A 21,576-nucleotide genomic window follows, 5' to 3' on the forward strand; every position below is an offset into this window, starting at 1 on the left:
CCTCCCCCTCCCCTGCCCAGTGGCCTCAGAGGGAGAGGAGGGCTTCTTCTTCTGTGCTGGCTCTGCCCCCTGCCCCCTGCCTCAGCCTGTCTTAGCCCCTTCTGCAACTGGCACACTCTTGCCTGGGGCACCAGACTCCCTGCAAGAGGATGGGAGCCGGCTTGCCAGCCAAGGGCCACCCATCGCTGAGGGCCACGCAGGGCCTTAAAGGCAGCTTTTCCTCCAACCCACGGAGGCTGGTCCCTGATCGAAGCTGAGGAGCCCGCCCTGGCCCATCTGGCTAGTTCTTATATCGGGATCCCCTTTCCTCGTCTCAACGAACCATCCGCAAGAGCCACCCCCAGAGCAAGGAGAAAGGGCCGGAAACGCTCTCCTTCTAATTCAGTCCAGGGCAAACGAGGGCTGCATTAGCAACCTGGGTTGCTGGGGAAGGAATCCAAGATAAGGGGAGCGGAACTGCAACAGGAACCAAAGAGGAGCGGCAGCCTGGGGGGGGGGGGGAACAATGCTGGCCTTCTTGGCCAAGCTGCTGCAAGGGATAGGGAGACAAGGTGCTGTGCACATGTGCAAAGTGCCATTTAAATGATAAATATCCTCACAGCAGTTAGCAGTTAGCCAGAGAGCAAGGCACCACGTGGACAGAGGCTGCAAACAAGCAAAGCAACGCCCTCCCCCCGCATCCAGGCTAGCCTCTGGTGACTTGCTCCTCCAAGCCCTCCCTTGCTCCAAAAATCCCCCCTCCCTTGCTCTTGGAAAAGGCTGCCCTGCATGGGCTTTTCTACCACGTTCTTCTCTGCACACTCACCCCTCTTACCTGGTGTCCTGCCAGTCAGGATAGATGGCTGTTAAAATGCAAACTTCACCTTCTCCACCCCCTCCCCCCAAAGTGGGAAAGCCTTTTTCTTCCCTGCTCAGCAGGCAGCAGCAAGACAATGGGGTGGCCGCGGCACACCACACACACACACACAAGGGGTCTGGGCTGCAGCCTTATCAGCTGCAGCTGCACAAGAGCGAAACGAGATTATGTAAAAGCCACAGCAGAAGAAGCCAACAGAGGAGAACCCCTTATTAAAACAGGCCACTGCTGATAAGCAGGCATCACCCCCTGCTCTCCCCGCACGAGGGAGGGCCTGCTCCCTCCGCTGGCAAGAGGGGTCCAGGGCTCAGCTGCACGCATGGCGCTCATGGTTTCCAGGCAGTTGGTATCAGTGCCGGACAAGCCTCGCAGGCCCCCTCTGCCTGTGCCCAGCCTCAAAACCACTCACCCCCTGAAGCACACACACACACACACACACACACCCTCCCTGCCAGCCACCCCCCCCCTTCAGCTTCAGGCCCCGTATCGGCCACTGTCCAAGGGCTGGCTGCAGCCTACGTGCCAGCCGGGCTCCCCGCCTCCTCCAGCTAGCTTCACGCATCAGGCAGAGTTTGCCCGGGGTGGTCACGGAAGAGCCTGGCTGCTGCTAGCTGGCTGTTCCATTCGTGATTATTTATAACCGCTTTAATTGAAGCTGCCTCAGAACCTACCAGGTGAGAGTCCTAGAAGGTATATTTCTAATGAATAAATAACTACACACGTGCTTGGCTTCTACATGAAGGGACTTTCTTGTGGTGGGATTGTCCTGAGATTCGCCACCTGTGTGTGGAACCTGTACAGTCCGGCCAGGGATGTGTCCAACCAGCGTGTAGGACGGCCCGAGTCTGAGCCGGAGCCCCCCCACCAAACATCTTCCCCCACCCCTCTGCCAACACCAGCAGGCCTTCTGTCCAATCTGAAAGCCCTGGCCACTCCACGTCGAAGTCTCCCACACCCTTTCCCCTTTCTGTCTTGCCAAATATCAGGATTTACCTGCAGAAGGCAGCACCGTACCTCCCTGGCCAGCCCCCACCCCCACCCCCACCCCCACCCCCAGCAGGACCCAGCAGCACCCTTTCCAACTTAGCAGGCTGCGGTGGGGCACACAGGGCTTTACGGGTCCTGCCAAGAAGAGGCTCACCTGCAGCACGGAGTGACCCATGGGGCTGTTCTCTGACAGCTCTGCCTCATACAGGGGCTTCTCGAACTTGGGCGGGTTGTCATTCATGTCCAGGATGGTGATGCGCAGCAGGGCACTGCTGGCCCGCGGGGGGCTGCCCCCGTCCTGCACTTTGATGGTGAGGTCATAGGACTCGGACTGCTCCCGGTCCAGGTTCCCCATGACAATCAATTGCGGCTGCTTCTCGTCTTGGTCCTCGGCCACCTGCAAGCCAAAAAGCTTCTGGGCATCCGAACCAGGCATCAGCTCATAGGAAGCAACCCCGTTGGCGCCAGTGTCGCGGTCCATGGCCAGGGGGATGGGGAAGAGAGACCCGATATTGGTGTTTTCAGGGATAGCCAGGGTGATGACGGGGGAGGCGAAGTTGGGGGTGTTGTCGTTGATATCCAGCACCTCGATCTGTCCCTCCAGCAGGCGCGGGCTGTTACTCAGCAGGTCCGTGATAGAGACTTCGAACTCGAGGAAGCAGGGGTCCCCAGGAAAGAGCTGCTGGCACTCCCGCAGGCTCTCCCGGTCGATGGAGGTCTCGGTGGTGTAGATGTCGCCCGTCTTGCCGTCCACACGCAGGTAGGGGGCCCCCACCTCCAGCTTATACAAGTGCCCCATGTCCGGGAAGCCGTAGTCTGCTGCCAAGCTGCCGATGAGGGTGTTGGGCGGCTGCTCTTCCTGCACCTTGTATACCACCCGTGTCCCAGAGCCCAGGCAGGGGAGCTGGAGGAAGAGCCACAGGCCCAGGCACGAAGCCAGCTGCTGCATGCCGAAGCGCGGCAGGGCTGAAAGAAAGCAGAGAGAGAGGAGGCTGTGAGGAAGAGCACTGCTCGCTGCCCGCCCGGATCCTTCTCCACAGCAGCAAGTTGGAGGCTCAGGGCTACGGCTGGGTTCTCAGCAAAGCAGGAAAGCACTGGCCTGGGCCCAGCTGCCTCCTGGGGACAGGTGAGCTGTTCCAGCCTTCGAGTGCCTGAGCAATAATAACCCCAGCCCCGATACCATCTTGGCCCCGCCTGCCTGTCACCTCCCGCTGCTCTGCACCTTAGTCATACCAGGAAGGTTTGCAACCCCTGGCAGAGAGGCAGAGAGGGAGGAGTCCGTCTGCAAAGGCCCTGCCGGCAGCAAGCCAGGCGGCCCCGTCTCAGGGACAAAGGTGAACTGATCTACGGGAGGCTTTTGCTTTTCAGAAAAAGTCACCGGCAAACCCCTAAGCAAGCACACTCACTTCCTTATTACACACTTCCCCTCTCACACACAGACAAATGCACACACATGCCCACATACATCCTACACAGCACCACAAAAGTCCTTCGCATGTTGCCTACCATGAGACACAAAATTAGTAAATTAAGTAGACAATGAATTGCTAAAAGGCCCCTCCGGGAAGGTGGCACTGTGAGCCCCCTGTGGAGTGGCGGGCGGAGCAACGGCAGAGCTCCTGGCACACGGGCAGCCGGGGCCAGCCTGGGCAAACTACTAGAGTGCGCTTTCTGGAGTTTCTTCTAATTTCTATTCTTTAATTGATTTTATTGTCTATTTTAATTTCCATTTGTTATAATGCTTTAAGCAGCATATGTCAGCCACCTTAAGGCCTCATATAGGCAGAAAGGAGGGCCTACAAGCTTCCGGAACCACCAATCCAGGTGTCACTTATTCCCTCCTGAGAAACAGCAGCCGGCTTCATTCTCTAAAAGGGAATCAGAACTCGCACCCAGCACAGGGGGACCCAAAGAGACAGAAGACTCCAGAAAGGGAAGAAGGGAAAGCGCATGTAGCCAAGAGGAGAGGCCGGACGCCAGGCCAGCCACTTGTGGCATTCCCGCCCCCCGCCCCCCGCCCCCGGTGCCTTCAGAAGGCAGGGCTGTCCCTTGCAGCTCCCTGTTGGAGGCGGTAGATCCTCTGCCCCCCCCCGGCCCCCCGCAGCACTCCCTGCCGCCCCTCAGCTGGCCAGTGGCCTTGCCCTTGACAAGACATCCGTCTCCTGGACACCTGGAAGGGACATCTTCATGCTGCTGCACACCTGAACAGAAGGCTCCCCCCCCCAGCACCAGCCACCTCCCCCTGTCACCCATTGGTTAGCAGGAGCAAGCTGGCACTCCTGCCTGGGAAGAGAGTTCCCGCCCCACACGCATGTCCTAAGGACGCCGCCCACCTTCGTGCCACCAGCTGCACACGGAGCCCACCAGCTCCCCCATCAGAGACACTGGGGGGGGGGGAGGGAATCACTTTGCTTCCCCACTTCAGGCACTGATGCCGCTTTGTCCACCATGACCCTCTCCCTCCGCAGTGTGATTTCTTCCCTGGCTTACATTCCCTTCGCCCACCTTTCAGGGCATCAAGTAAGGAGGGAAAGCTCTGGAGTGGATGTTGACAGGCGCGGCATCTCTGGCACTGGCACAGCACTTCTAAGGGTTTCGTGTATTATTTCAATACACTTCACAACAATCTTGTGAAGCAGGTCCATGTTATCATCTAAGCTTGCCTAGTGGGTTCATGGCACGTACAGGGTTCAGACGTGGCACTGCTTGGCTTACAGCTCCATCTCTTAGCCTCTGCAATACAGCAGCTGTTCATACAGGCAGAGGCTGACCCACCGGGTTATTGTTCATGTCCTTGAACGCAGGTCAGTTGCCAAACCCACTCTATTCCCTGGGCTACCGTTTAGAGGGGAAAGTAAATCTCTGTCCAGTTAGCCCGATTACTCTCCCTGCCGGAGCCTCCATTTAGTACAGCTCAGATGACACTAGCTGTGGTCTGTCATTACCTGAACAAGCCGGGAGGGCTTCAGCGCAGAAGTCCCCTGCCCCACAGACAGCTCAGTAATTAAAACCCGTCACTGTGAGGGCAAACCGTACCAGAATCCCAAACCGTGGTTTCTTCTCTTGGCTCCAAACCAAAACTGTGGTTCTGATCTGGTGACAAACTGGTTTCCCCCCAAAGCCACTGTCTTCAATTACTAGAAAGAAAAGTGGAAGGGGGGAGCAATGGACCAATGCAACGATCCCCCCCCCCAACTCATTAATATAACCAACCTGGGAGGGTTGCCACAGCTGAAGCATGGCTCATCCTACAGCCTGAGCTTCCAGAGCAACTTCACGGACAGAGGCGCTGCACAGAGCTCACGACATTGCTGCGCACGAGCAGTCATGCGACTGGTGGCTGCAGACTGAATTCTATTCCCCTCAGTTCTTGCCCATGCCTTATTTTCCCCTTTCTAGTCTGGGAGTGTCACAGCAGCAAACACGGCACTGTCCTTGCTCCATTTTACAGAGGAAGTTGTGGGAGCAAAAACGAGAGTCGTGAAGCGACATTCACTCAAATGGAATGCTCTTTGCTAAATGGCACACCACACCTCACTGTGGACTAAGTAATCTTGACACGGTATTGCTGGGAAGTGCAAATTACTCAACGCGGCTCAGCTGAACCTCTCCTCCAATTCAAGTACCTGTGAAGCACAGCACATTTTCTATTCGCTGAACGAGGTGGAAATAAGCACCTCCCTGGCTAGCTGGAGACACCCTTCCAGCAGTCGCTAACCCTGGTTACACCAGCTTCCCAATCAATATGTGCTAAAGAACTCAGAGCACACTCCAACACCTTGCAACACTGGCCACTGCTTGAAACAGGCAACTGGTCTGGCTTCTTAACACTAGAACCCAGGGATTTTTTTCTGGGAAAAGAGGTGGTGGAACTCAGTGGGTTGCCCTCGGAGAAAATGGTCACATGGCTGGTGGCCCTGCGCCCTGATCTCCAGACAGAGGGGAGTTTAGATTGGCCTCCGCGCCGCTGAGGAGGGCAATCTCAACTCCCCTCTGTCTGGAGATCAGGGGTCGGGGCCACCAGCCATGTGACCATTTTCAAGAGGTGCTGGAACTCCGTTCCCCCGTGTTCCTGCTGAAAGAAAGCCCTGCTAGAACCACAAAGAGAAATGTGCTGTCTTGCTAGATAACTACTCACAGTCATGAACGTCAAACGAAAATGTACATTTTCTAAACTTAACAGTACCTTTAGAAAAAGTTGTAAGTGCAAGATAAGAGTTGTATTCTCTTGTTAAATTGTAAGTGAAGGGTATAGTCTAACAGCTCCCCTTTTATCTTTCATTATATTGATCTGGAACCCAAAAAGAGCTTTCAAAAATCCATCCAAGGCTGACCATAATTCAGGCTCCTTGGAATGAAAATGGGCTGCCATCAATTCACACCGGCACACCACTGATCAGGCGGAAAGGCCGCGCCCTGAGCCCGCTGATGTGGGGAGGGCGGAGTATAAATCCAATACATTAAATTAAATGATCCAATCAGATCTCGGAAGCTAAGCAGGGTCAGTGCTGGGATGGGGGATCACCAAGAGAGACGCTGCAGAGGAAGGCTCTGGCAAACCCCCTCTGCTTCCCACTCGCCTCAAAATCCCCAGCAGGGGTCGCTATAAGTCAGTTGTGACTTAACGGCACTTTACACACACACACTGCCACTGCATTCATTCACTGCCATTGTAGCCGACTGAAGTCTCTCCCTCATCTTACTGAATGCTAACAGGGCGCTGTGCCTTGGGTACCAGACCTGCAGCATTCATTTAACTGGTTAGACAAGGCAGCTAAAAACCTTCTGGAGCCCTGCTTACTCACAGGGCAGCATTTTTTTTTAAGTACAAGTACTTCCCAAATGTTCAGGTACTATACATAAATAACTCAACTGCAATGTAAAATAATGTCAGAACCCAACCCCATCCCAACACACCTTCACTGCCTGCTGCACAAGGCCCTAATTCCAGCCCTGTACACCCTCCCACCACCTGCTGCCCTCCAGGCCCTCCCCTGCAGCCTCCAAACAAAGTGCCTTCCTTCCGCAAGGGCCATTCAGGCCCCATCCTGTTTACACCGCAAGCTGTTTACACTGCCCCCAAACCTCCCCAGCGCTCACTTCCTGTCCCCAGGGCACCTCCCAGCAAGGAACAGGCGACTCCCTCCCATCTCACTCACCTGCCTCGCAGCGCCCCATCCCCCCTCCTGCTCCTACTCGAAATACATCCACCTCACCTAGACGGTATGTCTCAAGCCACCTGTGGCTTAAAACCAATATTCCAAAGGCTTGCTCTAGCACACCTCCACCTTGTATCAACAGACACACAACCGACAGAGGCAGGAAAAGGGTGTGTGTGTGTGGGGGGGGGGGGGGGCTGCTTCAGCCAGTGGAATTTGGATGCAGCAGAACAGGAAACCGATCTGAGCCACAGGACACGCCATCTGCCAGGAAGACCTCCTGCGCAAGGTCCACTGAAGCCAGCAGTTCCCATCCATTGCACCCGGCGGATGGTGCCCCTGTGACCGAGTGGGAGACGCTGGGCCTCCACGGCTTGGGACAGGACTCATTCTGCTAATCCAGCCCCTCCAGCACTTCCTCTTAGAAGACAGAGCTGCCCAGGGGTAATTGCGGGGGCTGGTGCAGAACGTACACCCCACAAGTATCCGGGAAGCTGCTGCCCGCACAACTTGCATTTCTGTTCTCTGATCCCTCAATATAAACAAAGGACATTTTGCAAAGACTGGCCATTTGAGAGCGCTTTCTGATTCCCTACATCTGCAAACAGAGCAGAGGAGCCATGCGGGCCAGGGCAGACATTCGACATCCAAGTGGGTCTCTTCCAGTTTTCTATTTTCTGTCTCAGCTCAGCCCGTTCCTCTGTTCCGTCTGTCATCCCTTGAGATGAGTCACACGGCTTCTGCTGTGCCTCTTGAACAAGGGACACGCACAAGTGCACATCACAGCCAAGGAGCACTGAACCTCCACATTTCCTGCTCTGCGCCACAAAATCCCCAAATCTTGGCATACAACACCCACCTCTCCAGCCTTCTCAAGGGCCATGAAGATGGGGAACCAGGAGATGGTACCCCTGATACCCCCATGAATTGTTCACTGGGCCCACTGGGTGGGGGAGTCTATTTTATTCACACTGAGCTCTCCACTTTGCATTCTTCTCAAATTTTAATTTTATGGATTTATTTAAAATATTTATACCCCAGCTTAACTCCACCAACTCAAGGAGAATAGATCTATGACTTTACTGATTAACTATCAGGGACATTTATTTTCCAGAATATCACTATTTGGCCCAGTCTTGCTTCTGAAATGTTCTGGAGACTTCTCAGTAACAAAAACGCACAGGATTGAGCGGTAAGTCCTGCTTTGTGCCCTGGGACTTCCAAATACGCATTCAGAGCATTTCGACCATGAGCAATCTTGCGGAGTTCCCCGGAATGCATAAGGGCTGCAGAGGTAGCCCAACAGACATCTCTGCCTCTGTATAGAATAATTCCTACAGAGCAAAAGGCATGTGCATTGCTTCCCCAAAGGTATCGGATTAGACTCCCAGGTTGTGTAAAGTTGTAAACTTTGGGATGTCGCTTTAATTGTTACAGCACCTTGTTAGTATGCATGATTGTTCACAGTATAGCCTTGGTTTAAATCAATCTGCCTTGATTGTGAGTGCTACTACTGTGGACTGCATAAGAATTCAAGTAAGTGAATTTTCTATAAACAACAGAGGTAACATCTGGATGGACGGCAAGAGGGGAGCGAACAGCAAGGTAGATAAATGGAATAGGAGAAGGAAAGGAACATAGAAGAGATTTGTGACTCAGTGATAGGCAAGAATCTCTCAATGGATGTTATGCAATGCAACATTTAGCAGCTTGCAGAAACGCCCTGTAATTAGTATCTGATACTTCAAAACTCGGCCAGTTCAAAAGCAAGAACCCTCGATTAAACGCAGAGTTCATCTTACCGACCGTTAAAAATCCAGAATACAGAAGGTGAGCAACTCCCAACAGCTAAGAGAGTCGTAGAATATCCTGTACTAAAAGGAACAGATACCACGGCCAAGCCAGAGCCAGACAACTACATCAGTGTAATAATACCCCCTTAGTAAGATTCCTTTTGAGAGTTTACATTTTATTACCTGGTGTACCAGAGAATATTCACTGCATTGTGTCACCACAGGGGGCCGCAACACAAGGAAGTAAGATGGGGGCTGCACAGCTCCCACTTCCAGGAAGAACTGCCACGTGGTCTGGGCTCCAGGGTGATGTCGAAGATGGAGTCACCACCTGAACTTTCTGCCACATCTTGGACCGGCCCTAATAGGAAAGGAGTGAGCCGACCCCACTCGTCTCTGTCCTAGGAACCCTATACAAACTAGCCTAGCTTTGATACATCCAAAAGATAAGCCAATGAGTTGCATCTTCTAGACTGTGACAGTCAATATGACAGATGCAGCCCTGTTTGCCATCTCTTCATGTCTAGAGGTTGAGCGACAGCAAATAAATTCAGACTTGTAAGAATGTGTGTCTACCATGCTTGGCATATGCTTACAGGCGGGCACTGGGAGGGAACATGAGATACACAAGAGACGCATCACATTTGGTTTCTGCGCCGCTTTTTCCTATGAGAAATGTGCCGGTCCTCATCCTAGGAACATGCATGTAATCCATACAACTCCCTCCCCTATGTGTATCCCTATGTCACCCGAGCACACGTGTCCATTTCACGTCCAAGTCTCTGCAGTGGACCTGTAGATGCTCAGCAATGCACCTGTACAATGCCTCCATGCCGTTCTTAGAGAAACAATATTGCATCCAGAGAAAGAGAACAGGCCAACATCAAGAACTGCAGCTCAACAATCTAATGTGACACATGCCAACACCGGCTTCTATAGTGCTATGAGACTAGAGTCGCATCTGTGCAGGGCCCTTTGCCTGAACCTCTTTATGCTCCAGTTGTGGTTTGTCTCAGGACTGACTTTTTCCAAGGGCTTGTTCACAGAGTTTTTTAGGGCCTACCAAGACAAAAGCCTGCTGATTCACTGATCTTGAATCTCTTTCCTCCTCTTCTTAAAATTGGTTTTAAGGGACTAATTCTTAACTCAGATCAATCTAAACACGGCAGCACAAATAAAAACACGGACAGTGCTTAAGGTCCCCCTGCTCTGATAGCTGGCTACTGCCACAAGCCATTCTACCTGCAGGAGTAGGCAAGCCGCACATTGCACAAGTTTTGAATTTCACACGCTACAGAAGATCACCCTTAAGATGTCACAGACAGCAGTGCAGATTTCTGCGAGCTGCACATTTTGGAACTCCTCGGGATCCCCAACGCACAGCAACAGCATCCAACCGCCAACTCCCCTGCCAAGGCACGGAATGTGCTAGAAGTCTAGAATTGTGCATCAACTGAAAGCATCGTGCAGAATCCTCAGGATACATCCCGGGCTCTCTGGCTAGCAATGCACAGCCAGGAGCTCTCAGTGAAGCAAAGGAAGAGCTGACGAGCCCTTCGAAGAGCAAGCGCCCAGTTCACACTGGAGCTGAAAGCCAAGACTGATTGACTCGCCGCTCTTGACCATTAGCATGCTGGAATGAGAGTCCAGTTTGTTTTAATGATCGGGGGTTACACAAAGGCTTCTTCTAGTGCCACCCTAAGAACAGCTCCTTGGGCGTAAGCCCCATTGAATTGATTTGAGTGGGATGAACAGCACCACTTAGGATTGCTGTCTTAATAGGAAATGCACAGCACTAGCTCTGGGGAAAGGAGAAAGTGCAGGCTGCGGAGTACATCGGCTAAAACGCTGGGAATTTACAGCGACCACAAATGGACAGAGGAAAATCAAACTGGCGTAATCTGCCTCCCCGTCCAGATCACAGAACCACCAGCTGCAAAGGGGACTTAGCAAAGCCCCTCCCCCCAGCAGATCCCGGCATTACATTATCTCCAAGCCTCGGGTGGGCAGAGTTCAGAGGCGCTCGCCCAGATGAAACAGCACCAGTCTTCTGCCCAAGAGTCAAAGCACGATGCTCCCCTCGCGCACAGCGCACGCCCGGCACATCCTCCTTCGCTTCTAGGCACAGCACCGAGGGCCCCTCTGCCCCCAGCAGGCTCCGGCGCGCTCCTGCGCATTCGCAGCATGCCCCCTCTCCCGCCTTTAGCCCCAGGGCCACCGGCAGCCCCACACCCCGCCCTCCTCCCACTGCCCACATCATACTGCATGTTCCTGCTGGGCACGGGCACCTTGCGAGAGAAGCTCCGCCAGCCATGTGCACCCACCAAGAATTCTCACCCAAGACCCCCGGCAAGGGTCCTCCACACCCGCCCGGGCACGAGCGCCCCTCGGCCCCGTCTCCCCCCGCCGCCCGAGACTCACCCGGGGCCACCGCCACGGCGCACCTCCCGCGGCCAAGACCCTCCGCGCGACTCTTCACGCCCCCCCGGAGCCTGCCCGCCTGCCCGCGGGAGCCCATCGCCAGCCACGGCGCTGCAGGGGCCCGAAGGCGGCGGCGGCGGCGGCGGCCAGGGAGGGCTCGCAGCACGGCGCCCGCTCCCCCCGGCCCGAGCCCGGCTCCGGCGCTCCTCGCTCGCAAGCGCAGCCCTCGAAAGCCAGCCCGCGCGCGCGCGCACAGGCACGCGGCCGCGCGCGCACGGCGAGGCTTGCGCGGCTCTGCCCCCCCCCCCGCGCTTGCACGCACGAAACTCGGCAGGCTGGCCCGCGGCGGGGGCGACCCGGAGCCCGAGCCCGGCTCCACGCCCTGGGCTGGGGGCTCCGCCAGCGCCGCGCCCGCCCGCCCAACAAGTGGCCGCAGCCGGCCAGGCGGGCGCTGCACCGCGGCGCGGGGGCGCGCACAGCGGCTGCGATGCCCGCGAGCAGGGGGAGCGTCCCCCAAGCCGCCCCGGCGCCCCCCGGCCCGCCCCGCCCGCGGAAGGGGCCCCGGCCGGCCAGCCGAGCCGAGCCGGCATTCCGACGCAGCAGCTCTGCTTACTGAAGGGGCGGCAGCCCGGCGGCGCCCGCGGCCGGCTCCCCGCGCGCCGCTCCTCGGCAGGCATCTCCTCCGGCAGGCAGCGCCGAGCGGCTGGGCCGGGCCGGGCCGGGCCGGGCTGGCGGCGGCGGGCGCGGGGCGGCGAGCGCGCGGTGTCCGAGCCCGAGCGCGTCTGGCGGCGTGTGTGAGGCGAGGGCTGTGCAGAGGCAGCGCCGCCCGCCCGCCCGGCAGGCCCCCTCCCCCTCGCCCGCCCCGCCCGCCCCCGCCGCCGCTGCCAGGGGAGGGAGAGGTGGAGCTCCGGCGCCTCGCGCAGCCTGCGCCAGCCAGCCGCCCGGGCAGCTGCTGCTGCTGCTGCTGCAGCGCCGAGCCGGGCCGGGCCGAGCCACGCCGCCGCGCCCAGGACGCCTCCTCGGGCAGGGCGCCGGGCACGCAGCTCGCCCACCCGGCCGCCTTTCCGGCCACTCAACGCTGGCCGGCCGGGGCTGCTGCTGCCGCTGCCGCTGCTCTCCGCCGCGGCGAGCACGGGCGCCCACGAGATCGCGCGCTCGCACCCGCCGGCGGCCGGCTCGGAGCAGGCGGAGCCCCGCTGCTCCCCGCTCGGGCGCCGCCGCTAGGGGCGAGCCGAGGCCGCTCCCCAAGGTCGCCCTCCGGCCCTGACCTTGGCCGGCCCCTTCGCCCGCGGGGACGGCCCCGCGGATGCTCGGGCTCGCCGGGGCGGCGAGGGCACCTGTTCGGCGGCGGGGCCGGGCAGGATCCGGGCGCGCCCCCACCTGTTGCGCCGCCTCCCGGCTCGGCTCTCCGCGCAGCTCCAGCTAGAGGCCGCCTCGTCGCCGGGAAGGGCACCAGCCCTGCCACGGCCTTCCCAAGCCAGAGCGGCGGCTGCTCCTGCTCAGCGATCCCGCGGCTGGAGAGCTGCCCTGGCCGCCCGCCTGCCCGCTCCCCGGCTCCTTCCTGTGCTTTCTCGGCGCCCCGAAGCTGAACGCAGCCGCGAACACGGCACGGGGGGGGGGGGGGCTGCAGCGGGCCGGCCTCCCTCGTGCCCGGGGGGGGGGGGTGGAAGAGTCCCCGTGGGCGGCTGACCTGCCCCCCCCGAGGGCGCGTGGTGCCCGCGGGCGCGCCGTCTCGTGGCAGCTCCTGCCGTGGAGCCGGGGCGGGCGGGAAGGGCCCGCTGCTGGCCCCGAATGCTGCCCGCTGCAGCTGCCAACCCGGGCGGCCCCGCAGGGCCTGCGCTCCTTTCGCGCCCGCCCCCTGCCGCCGCCTTTCCCCCACGGTTGGCTGCGCGAGGGCCTCGGGCTCCTCCCGGAGGCTCAGCAAAGGCTGCCCTGCGCGCCCGCCCGGGGCTCGGACAAAGCCCCGAGGAGAGAGGAGGCCTGGCCGGCGCCCCCTGCCTGGCTTGCCGGCCCTGGGAAGGAGGTGCCGCCCCTGGCCTGGGAGTGCGCCCGCCCTGCGGCTCCGGGGCTCGTGCGGCGGGGGCGGGAGCCCCCTGCCCGCCTGCCCCTTGCGCTCTGCTGCCTTGGCGGAAAGGAGGCAAAGCAGCGCGGGGCCCGCCTGGCCCTCGGCGGCTCTGGGGCACCCGGGCGGGGGCGCGGGCGCGGGCCGGCCTGGCTGTGCCTCGGCGGGCGGGGAGCGGCTCCCGGGGCGGCGGGCCTTGCCGGGAGAGGGCGGCCCGCGCGAGGAGCGCATCCGAGGCGTCTCTGCGAAGGCGAGAAGCGAAACGCGCGGCGGGCCCGGAGAGCCTGTCCCGAGACGCCCGCCCGCCCGCCTTGTGCGGCCGAGGGGCCCGGCCTGGGCTCTCGCGGGCGAAGAGGAGGCGCAGCGCCGGGCGGGCGCTTCGCCTTGAGCCCCGTGGCCAGCGCCCTCGCCGGGCCCCGGAGGGAGAGGCGGCCGGTCGCCCCGCAGCATCTTCCCGACGGGCGAGGAGCGCGAGCCAGGCGCCGGGCCTGGCGGGGCCCCCGCTCGGGGTCGGGGCCTGGCGGGTGTCCCTTCCCGGAAAGGTGCCCCCGGCTGCTGCTCTCGCCCGCGGGGTGGCTCTTCTGACGGGTTTAACTCTTTTTTTAACCTTGTTTTCCTCTCCGCTGCGCTTCCCCTCGCTCATTAATTTTGGTATTTTTCTCACGGTATATAACCCCTGTCATGGCTGCCATGGCAACCGGAGGGAATGCGTTCCGCGCTAAAATATCCTCTCAAAAATAACAAAAATAAGCAAACACGGGCAGCTTGTCTCGGCCCCTGCGAAGGCCGGGCTCTGCATTGGGGGTGGGGGGGGAGAAGGGGAGGCCGCCAGCGGGGGGGGGCCTGTCTTTGCAGCACCCACAGGCTGCAGGCACCCCCCCCCCCCCCGCTGGTGTTTCTGGCCTGCGGCTGCAGGTGACCAGCCGCTGCTCCCCCGAGGAAGCCATCGTGGGGGGGGGGGGGTGGCCACAGCATCTCCTCCTCAGACATCCCTGTTGCCGGGTCCTGGGGGCTGGCTCCCCACCGCAGCAAGACATCTCCAAGAAAGGTGCCGCTGTCTTGCTTACATCCTTCAGGCTCCAGTTTTCTGATGGCCAGATTCTGGCCCACGGCCTTGGTCCCCTTTGGATCCCTTCCCTCCCTGTGGCGCTGTTCAGTTGGGCTTGTTGCTCTTCAAACAAACTCCCCCCCCAGGCATTCCAGCTGACTCCTCTCCCTTCTCCTTACAGCTTGGCATTGGGGGCCGGCCCTGAGAGCAAAGCTCTCTGACAGAACAGAAGAAGACAGGCGGGGAAGGGCCACGCATCTACTGTCTCTTCGGGGCATTCATTTGCACCTTGCCTCTTCCCCACCTAGCATGTGTCCTCAAGTATAATCAAAGGAAGAGGCGCTGGTCGAAGGGCCCAAGAGAAAGGCTGTGGCGCCACAGCAGGAGGAAATGTGAACACAAACATTGAAGCAAGCCTCAGGCCAGGTACCTTCCGACAGGCAGCACACACGGACAGCTGACCACCGTCCATTTCTTTCAGCTCATTTCCTGCATCGGAGTCTGGCTGAGAGAAACCCCACTTCAAACAGCGGAGTGTAGGGAAGCAAGGGGGGCGGGGGGGGGACAAGATGAGCTCCCCTCACGCATCCTCCTGCCATTTTTTAAAAATATACCCCACTTCAGAGGAGGATGTGTGTGTCAGTTCCCCCAGGGCAGCACTGCTGCTAAAAAACACAGGTCTGAAAACATACAGGCTTATTGGCAGAGGTGAGCTGAGCCTTTACTGCCGCTGATTTCTCCCCCTCCTTGCCTGGGCCCCAGAGGAGCGGTGGAACAATGAGCAGAAAATAGAAATACTGTGCACAGAAATGCCAATCGGGACAATCCTTTTTAGTAAAAAGATTAGCAAATTGCTCTGATTGGATAACATCCCTGTCAGGCACATGGAAGCTGAGTTCCTCACTTTTCTCCCTGCCTATAGAAATGAAACCAGACAGTAAAGCACTGGGATAACTGTCAGCTCAGAAGGTTCCTAACTACTTTCAGTGTTGGACAGAATTCTGTTTGGAATTCTACCATTTACAGGACTGTCTTTGCATATGAGTGTAGTTCAGACTCGATAAATTTCTGGCATGCAGATGGAGAGGGGAGGAGCAGTGTCTGTTTGCAAGCAGAGACTGTGGGTATGGCATTGATTTCATTCCCCAAACTGGCATTTGGGGAGCTCTGAAAGTCCACAACTATACTCCAGGGTCCCTCGATGGAAGGCAGGCCTTCTGGTGAACGGCAAGGAGCCCTCTCAGTTCCCTAGGAATGGTGATCCAGGTGGAATTGGCTTCCGCCTCTTGAGTAGAGCAGGAGCTATCCAAGGACAGAGGCTGAGCTTCTGGGTCGCTTCAGAGTGTTGGCACGTAAGGAGCCAGAATCCAGTCGCTCACCTCTCAGAGCTCTGGTTAGTGGAGTGGGGCCAGGACGATCCTTCACAGTTTCTTTGGGCCTAAAACTGAACTGGGTTTAACTCTTATTTTCCAGTGCAAAGGATTTCACCACAGAGGGAGGGAGGGAGGGAGGGAGAGGCAATAATAATAGACAATAATAGCCAAGGGCGGTTTTCAGTTGAATACTGGATGATCTGGTTTTGTGTGACGCTAGTGTGCTGCTGTTTCCATCTGCTGCTCTGAACATTTCCCCCAGCCCTTTCCCCCACCCCTGTTCAGCCCGCCTCTGTTAACCAATAAGGAATTTGCTTGCAGCTTCCAGTCCAAGAGTCCCTTCCGGAGAAGGGTGAGACTGCTTAGAACGGGGGGCAGGGCCTTTGGAGTTGTGGCCCTGTGCAGTCGGCTATCTTGGAGACCATGGGCGGGATAGACAATGCAAACAGCGCAGTAGATGTGGTTCTTGCTCTATTGAGAGTGGGCGGAGGCCCCTGTAGGGCGGGCACAGATTGTCTCACACACTTCTAAAAGGAGCTGACCAGAGTATGGCAAAAACAGTGGGGGGGGGGGCTTTGGGGGGGGGTCCATGAAAGCCTTTCAATCAAAATGGAGGCGCGTGGGTTGCTGGATCTAAGAGCCACTGGCGTGGAGAGTAGCTGGAAAAATAGCAAGTCCGACCGTCGATGGATACAGTCCATGGCTGTCTACTCTAGCTGGAATAAGCTATTCCAGGCCCCAGGACTAAGCTTGGTGCGGCAGAGGAGGCACAAGGCCTGGGAACTCCCCACCACAGTTTTTAGCTGAAATGTAGGTTGTGGGTTTCATCAGTACTCCAAGGGCTGCTTAACTCCATCTTCTTCCAATCTACAGGGGTGGGAGGGGGGGCAGTAATGAGAAGGCCGGTAGGAAAGAGGGGAGGGGAATACTGTGCCCAGGACCGTCTCTAATTTAGTATCTTTGAATCTCATTAAATGCACTATTTACTCTCTCTGCAAGATCATTAGGGGAAGGTGGTTAAATAAGATCACAGCAGTTCACAAACAGACACCTCCCCGCCTCTTGAAATGCTGACACTTCTCATTACCTTTTATTCAAGGTGCTTCAGCCAGCTTTCTGTCCAACTGACAGCAACACATCCAAGCCAATAGAATTAATTTTCTGAGCAGGACTTAATGAGACAGGGGCTCAGGATCTGGCCTGGCGGGGAGAGAGCTGCCGTCCCCTTTCCTTTGCTCAGCCAATCAGGTGAACTCGACTAGAATTGTTCTCCAGTCTGTGTCTTGTTTTGTAAGGGCTCAGTGCAGTTTATTACTCAGAGTTCCGTTTAACCCAGAGACACTCCTCAAGAGCTTGCGTCCACCTCGTGGTCTGTGCCAGAGAAAGAAGAGATCCCCACCTAACCCATTGCAATGGCGGGCCCTTCCCAAAGTACTCCCAACTCCGCAGTTTAGATGCTTCACCTCTCTCTGCAGCAGGGCCAGACCCAAGACAGGTGTCTACGGCAGAAAAACCCAACCCTGCTCTTCATACCAATTAACTAGAGTTGCAAAAGCCTGTAAAGTCTCTCTGAAGTAAAAGACTGGCCTTTTCAGTGGGGTTTGTGCAAGAGATCTGCCCCATGAATCTGTCTTCTTATTTTTATTTGTTTTATTTCATACAATCCTAGAGTTGAAAGGGGCCTTAGAGACCAATGCCGGAACAGCCTACAGCATCTCGGACAAGTATTCGTCCAGCTGCTCCTTGAAGACTGCCAGTGAGGGGGAACCCCCCCACACACACATCCCCAGGCAGCTCATTCTACTGCTGGATTGCTCTTAATGCAAAGAAGTTTCCCCTAATGTCCAGACAGTACCTTCCCCACTGTTGCTTAAACCCACTGTTTCAAGTCCTATCCTGTGTTGCCAACAGGAACAGCAACCTGTTGAAAGTGACAGCCTTTCAAATACGTAAAGAGAGCAACCCTGTCTCCCCTCCACCTCCTCCAGACTGAACATTCCCAGCTCCCTCAGTCTCCCCTCGCAGGGCTTGGTCTCCAGGCCCCTGATTGTCCTCCTCACTCTCCTCTGCGCCCCTTCCAATTTGTCCACATCCTTTTTGAAGTGAGGCCTCCAGAACTGCACATAATACTCCCAAGTGGGTCCTGACCAATGCAGTATACAGTGGGACAATGACATCCTGTGATTTGGATGTTATGCCTTTGTTGAAATACTCCAAGACTGCATTTGCCTTTTTTGCTGCTGCACCACACTGACTGCTCATATTTAGCTTCCTATCCACCCATATCCCAAGATCTTGTTCACACACACTGCCATCCAGAAGCATCTAGTATGCATTTTTTGCATTTTTGTTACCCAGGTGGAGAACCCAGCACTTATCCATGTTAAATTGCATTGTGAGGAACCTTGTCAAATGCATTACTGAAATCCAGAGAAACTGCATTGACGGCATTCCTGCGATCCAGTACGCCTGTCAATGGGTCATAGAAGGAGATGAAGTTAGTCTAGCAGGACCTGTTGGGAACAAATCGCTGCTGAGTTCCCCATATCACATGTTGTCCATCAGATGTTTGCAAATTAACATCTTTAATACCTGCTCCAGTATCTTCCCTCGGACAGAAGTCAGGCTGGCTGGCCTCTAGTTCCCTGGATTGTCCTTCCTCCCCTTCTTAAAGACTGGCATAACATTTGCCTTCCTCCAGTCTTCTGGCACATCACCTGTCCTCTAAGAGGCCTGGAAGATGAGTGACCAAGGGTCGGCAAGCTCTTTTGAAAGATCTTTAAAGCACTCTAGGGTGCACCCCATCTGGCCCATTCATTTATACACCACCATTCTCCCCAATGGGACACAAAGGGGCTTACATCATTCTCTATCTTCACAACTATCCTGCAACTTAAGTTAGGCTGACAGCAGGGCTTTTTTTCAGCTGGAACGCAGTGGAATGGAGTTCCGGAACCTCTTGAAAATGGTCACATGGCCGGTGGCCCCGCCCCCTGATCTCCAGACAGAGGGGAGTTCAGATTGCCCTCCATGCCGCTTTGCGTTGCGGAGGGCAATCTCAGCTCCCCTCTGTCTGGAGATCAGGGGGCGGGACCACCAGCCATGTGACCATTTTCTCCGAGGGCAACCCACTGAGTTCCACCACCTCTTGTCCCAGAAAAAACACCCTGGCTGGTAGCATGATTGGCCCAAGGGCACCCAACAAGCTTCTATGGTGAGGGAGTTTGAACCTAGCTCTCCCGTGTCCTTGTCCGACACTCCTTGATGGTGTATAAAATCTGCAGATGGGGCAGCTGCCCGCTTTTGTTTCATGGAAGGCGCCTGCTTTTCACTTCAAAAGGGCGGGGGTGGGGTAACGGTTGCCAACCTTCTGATGGGGCCTCCCAAAATTTCAGTTGAACGCCAGACTACACAGATGGAGAATATGGCAGCTTCCGAGGGTGGACTCTACCTTGCAGAGCATCTCATCTTTGCTGAGCCTCCTCCCTTCCCACACTCCACCCCAAATCTCCAGAAATTTCACAACCTGGAGCAGGCAACCTTACTGCACCCCCAAATCTCCAGGCATTTACCAACCCAGAGTTGGCTACTCTAGTGGGGCAGGAGGAGTCTTGCTTGAAGCAAGGAGCCTTGCTGCCATCTTGCAGGAGGGGTGTTCTAAATCACGCAGTTATCCAGAAAGGATCTTCTGGTTAATCTGGGACAATCAGCAAAATTTTAGGCCCAACCCAAACATACAGAATCTAAAACTGAAACTATTTGATAAGTGTGGTAAACCTTAGCGGAAATTGCCATTTTTGAAAATAGAAGATTTCTCATGGTTTAACTAAAAGCACCCATACCTCTGAAACTAATGAGGCAAACAGGGCATGCGGTGCCCAAAATAATAAGAAAATTGTGCAGGACCATTTTGGAAAGGACTTCAAAATGTAGGATTTCGGGGGACTTCCTTTCCTTATGTTAATCGTGGCTATCAAAAACATACACCCCACCATTTTCAGCTCTTTATTATAAACGTCTAGGTCAAATGTTAATTTCAGTGGACCTTGCAACGACTTTTACTTGGAAAACAAATTGAGCATTATTGTTGTTAAAGTACCAGTTTCTGTTTCAAGTGCCTACAATGAATAGTAAAATAAAACAACATTTTGCTCCTAAGCATAGCATTGCACGAGTCCCAGCAAGCTGAAAGCTGAGCGCCAATTTTACTGTTGTGCTATGATTGGACTATAACCATGCATTTTCCTGCTCTGTACATTCTCTGTCTCACTGTACGAAAAGTCATCCATTTCTCTCGCTGTTCACAGAGGCCAGCGTCGCTGGTTCGCATGCATCAGAAGGTTGTCAGCATCATCTTACTATACTGGGTGAGTCAACCGCCAGCGCTTGTGTTGTTCACAGCGCTCCCCCTCCAAGATGGTTCATATCCACAGGTGAGTGGTTGCTACAGTGATGTTCAATGCAGAAGCCGCTCGTGGAGAAAGTGGGCAAAGCAACCCTCAAAGCACACTTGGGGTCCTCCTTGCAGCCAGACTAACAATTGCATGTGACAAGGTGCAGAAGGTTTCTGCCTTGCGAGCAGTCGGGGGCTTGAGGCTCTCCCCACCAGGGCTATGGCCCTCCATACCCCTCTGTTCTGGAACCCAATGAAAGACTTGGAAGAAGCATCATCTTGCTGCCGTAGAGCTGCTTGGTCACACTGGGCGTGCACTGTCCCACGGGGACAGTTGTTGCCCACATGTCAGTCTTCTTACTGCCCCACATTACTAGGAGTAAAGCCTCCCCTGCCGCAGCCATATCCCTCCCCCCCCCGAGAGGAATCTGCATGTTTGACAATGTCAGTCCATTTGCAACATTTTTTGTCATCCTGGGGGATTCTTGAAGGGTAGTTTTTGCCTTGCCTGGTGCTGCAGTAGAATCGTGCCCAGTCACTGCACACAAGAGGAGGCTGTGGGGTGCCTGTCTCCATCCTGCCGCTGGTGTCATGCCCCTGCCTAGGGAAGGAGTTTCCAGACATGAGAGGCGTGATCAGTGGGGTCGGGAGGCGTCTCCACAGGTCCTGCATCTCCACTCGCATTTTGATCCTGTATCAGCTTCACCAGGTGCTCGGCACCTACGTGGCAGTCCCTGAACCTATGAGAGGCACTGGCAGAAGATCGGTGCATCTCCTTTGGTGGCCTTCGCAAAGGACAGCTGCTTTGTGGGGGCTCACAGATTTGAGCAAACATTCCAGGTTGAACCCACGCCTGAGGATGAAGGAGTAATGCATCATCAAGAACAAAGGCTTGGGTCAGCAGAAAAGTTGCTTTCACAGGTAACAAAAGTCTCCAGGACAGTATCCAGGGAGCCCTGGTTTTCCTTTTGCATCGCCGCCTTGCCAGACGGGGTGCGCGACTGGGCAGCCAGTTCACTCCTGAAGTGTTCCATCTTCATGCCAGTGTGGAGGAAGAATTGACTGGGATGCCCCTTGACTAGCCCCACCTCTTACTTGGACATCTCTTGCTACCGAATTAATTTCCTCTTTCCTTTGGCGGTAGCTATCTTGAAGGCTTGCCTTCCCTTAACTTCATTGAACATGGCCACAGTGTAGAGTGCCACTGGCTGCTCTGGCAGAGCTCGGCAATGACAGACGGAGTGGTAAGGGCCAGTGACGTGGATAGTGAAGAAGCAGCAGGCAACGGTCATCATGGTGTTGGAGTGGTCCCACAACATCCAAATCTCCCCCACCTTGAATATGCAACTCCACTGAAAACTTCCCCCATATCAATGACTTTCACCGAAGCAGGCACAGCGTGGATTCAGCAAGGGATCATTACCTTCCGAGTCCTCCGCAGTATTTTGCACCAGGACCAGTTCAAAGACTGGGGTAGAATCTTG

The 21,576-nt window shown here is 56.2% G+C and overlaps 1 protein-coding gene across 3 annotated transcripts in view; it reads right to left on the reverse strand.

The window, feature by feature from the left end:
• The window catches only part of PCDH1 (protocadherin 1), a 105,491-nt gene extending 93,512 nt beyond the window's left edge, over nucleotides 1–11,979 (reverse strand). For 2 of the 3 annotated variants that reach the window (XM_054985153.1, XM_054985155.1), the window contains exons 1-2: nucleotides 11,830–11,979; nucleotides 1,998–2,809 (exon numbers count right to left, since the gene is read on the reverse strand). In XM_054985153.1, the coding sequence (XP_054841128.1) occupies nucleotides 1,998–2,809; nucleotides 11,830–11,893 (876 nt within the window). In that variant the 5' untranslated portion in view covers nucleotides 11,894–11,979. Of the gene's footprint in view, nucleotides 1–1,997; nucleotides 2,810–11,216; nucleotides 11,272–11,829 lie in introns of those variants that run through there. The other variant, XM_054985154.1, reaches the window with a different exon arrangement.
• Nucleotides 11,980–21,576: the final 9,597 nt, after the last annotated feature.

The sequence above is a fragment of the Eublepharis macularius genome, chromosome 7 (assembly GCF_028583425.1).
Source record: "Eublepharis macularius isolate TG4126 chromosome 7, MPM_Emac_v1.0, whole genome shotgun sequence".
Lineage (NCBI taxonomy): Eukaryota > Metazoa > Chordata > Lepidosauria > Squamata > Eublepharidae > Eublepharis > Eublepharis macularius.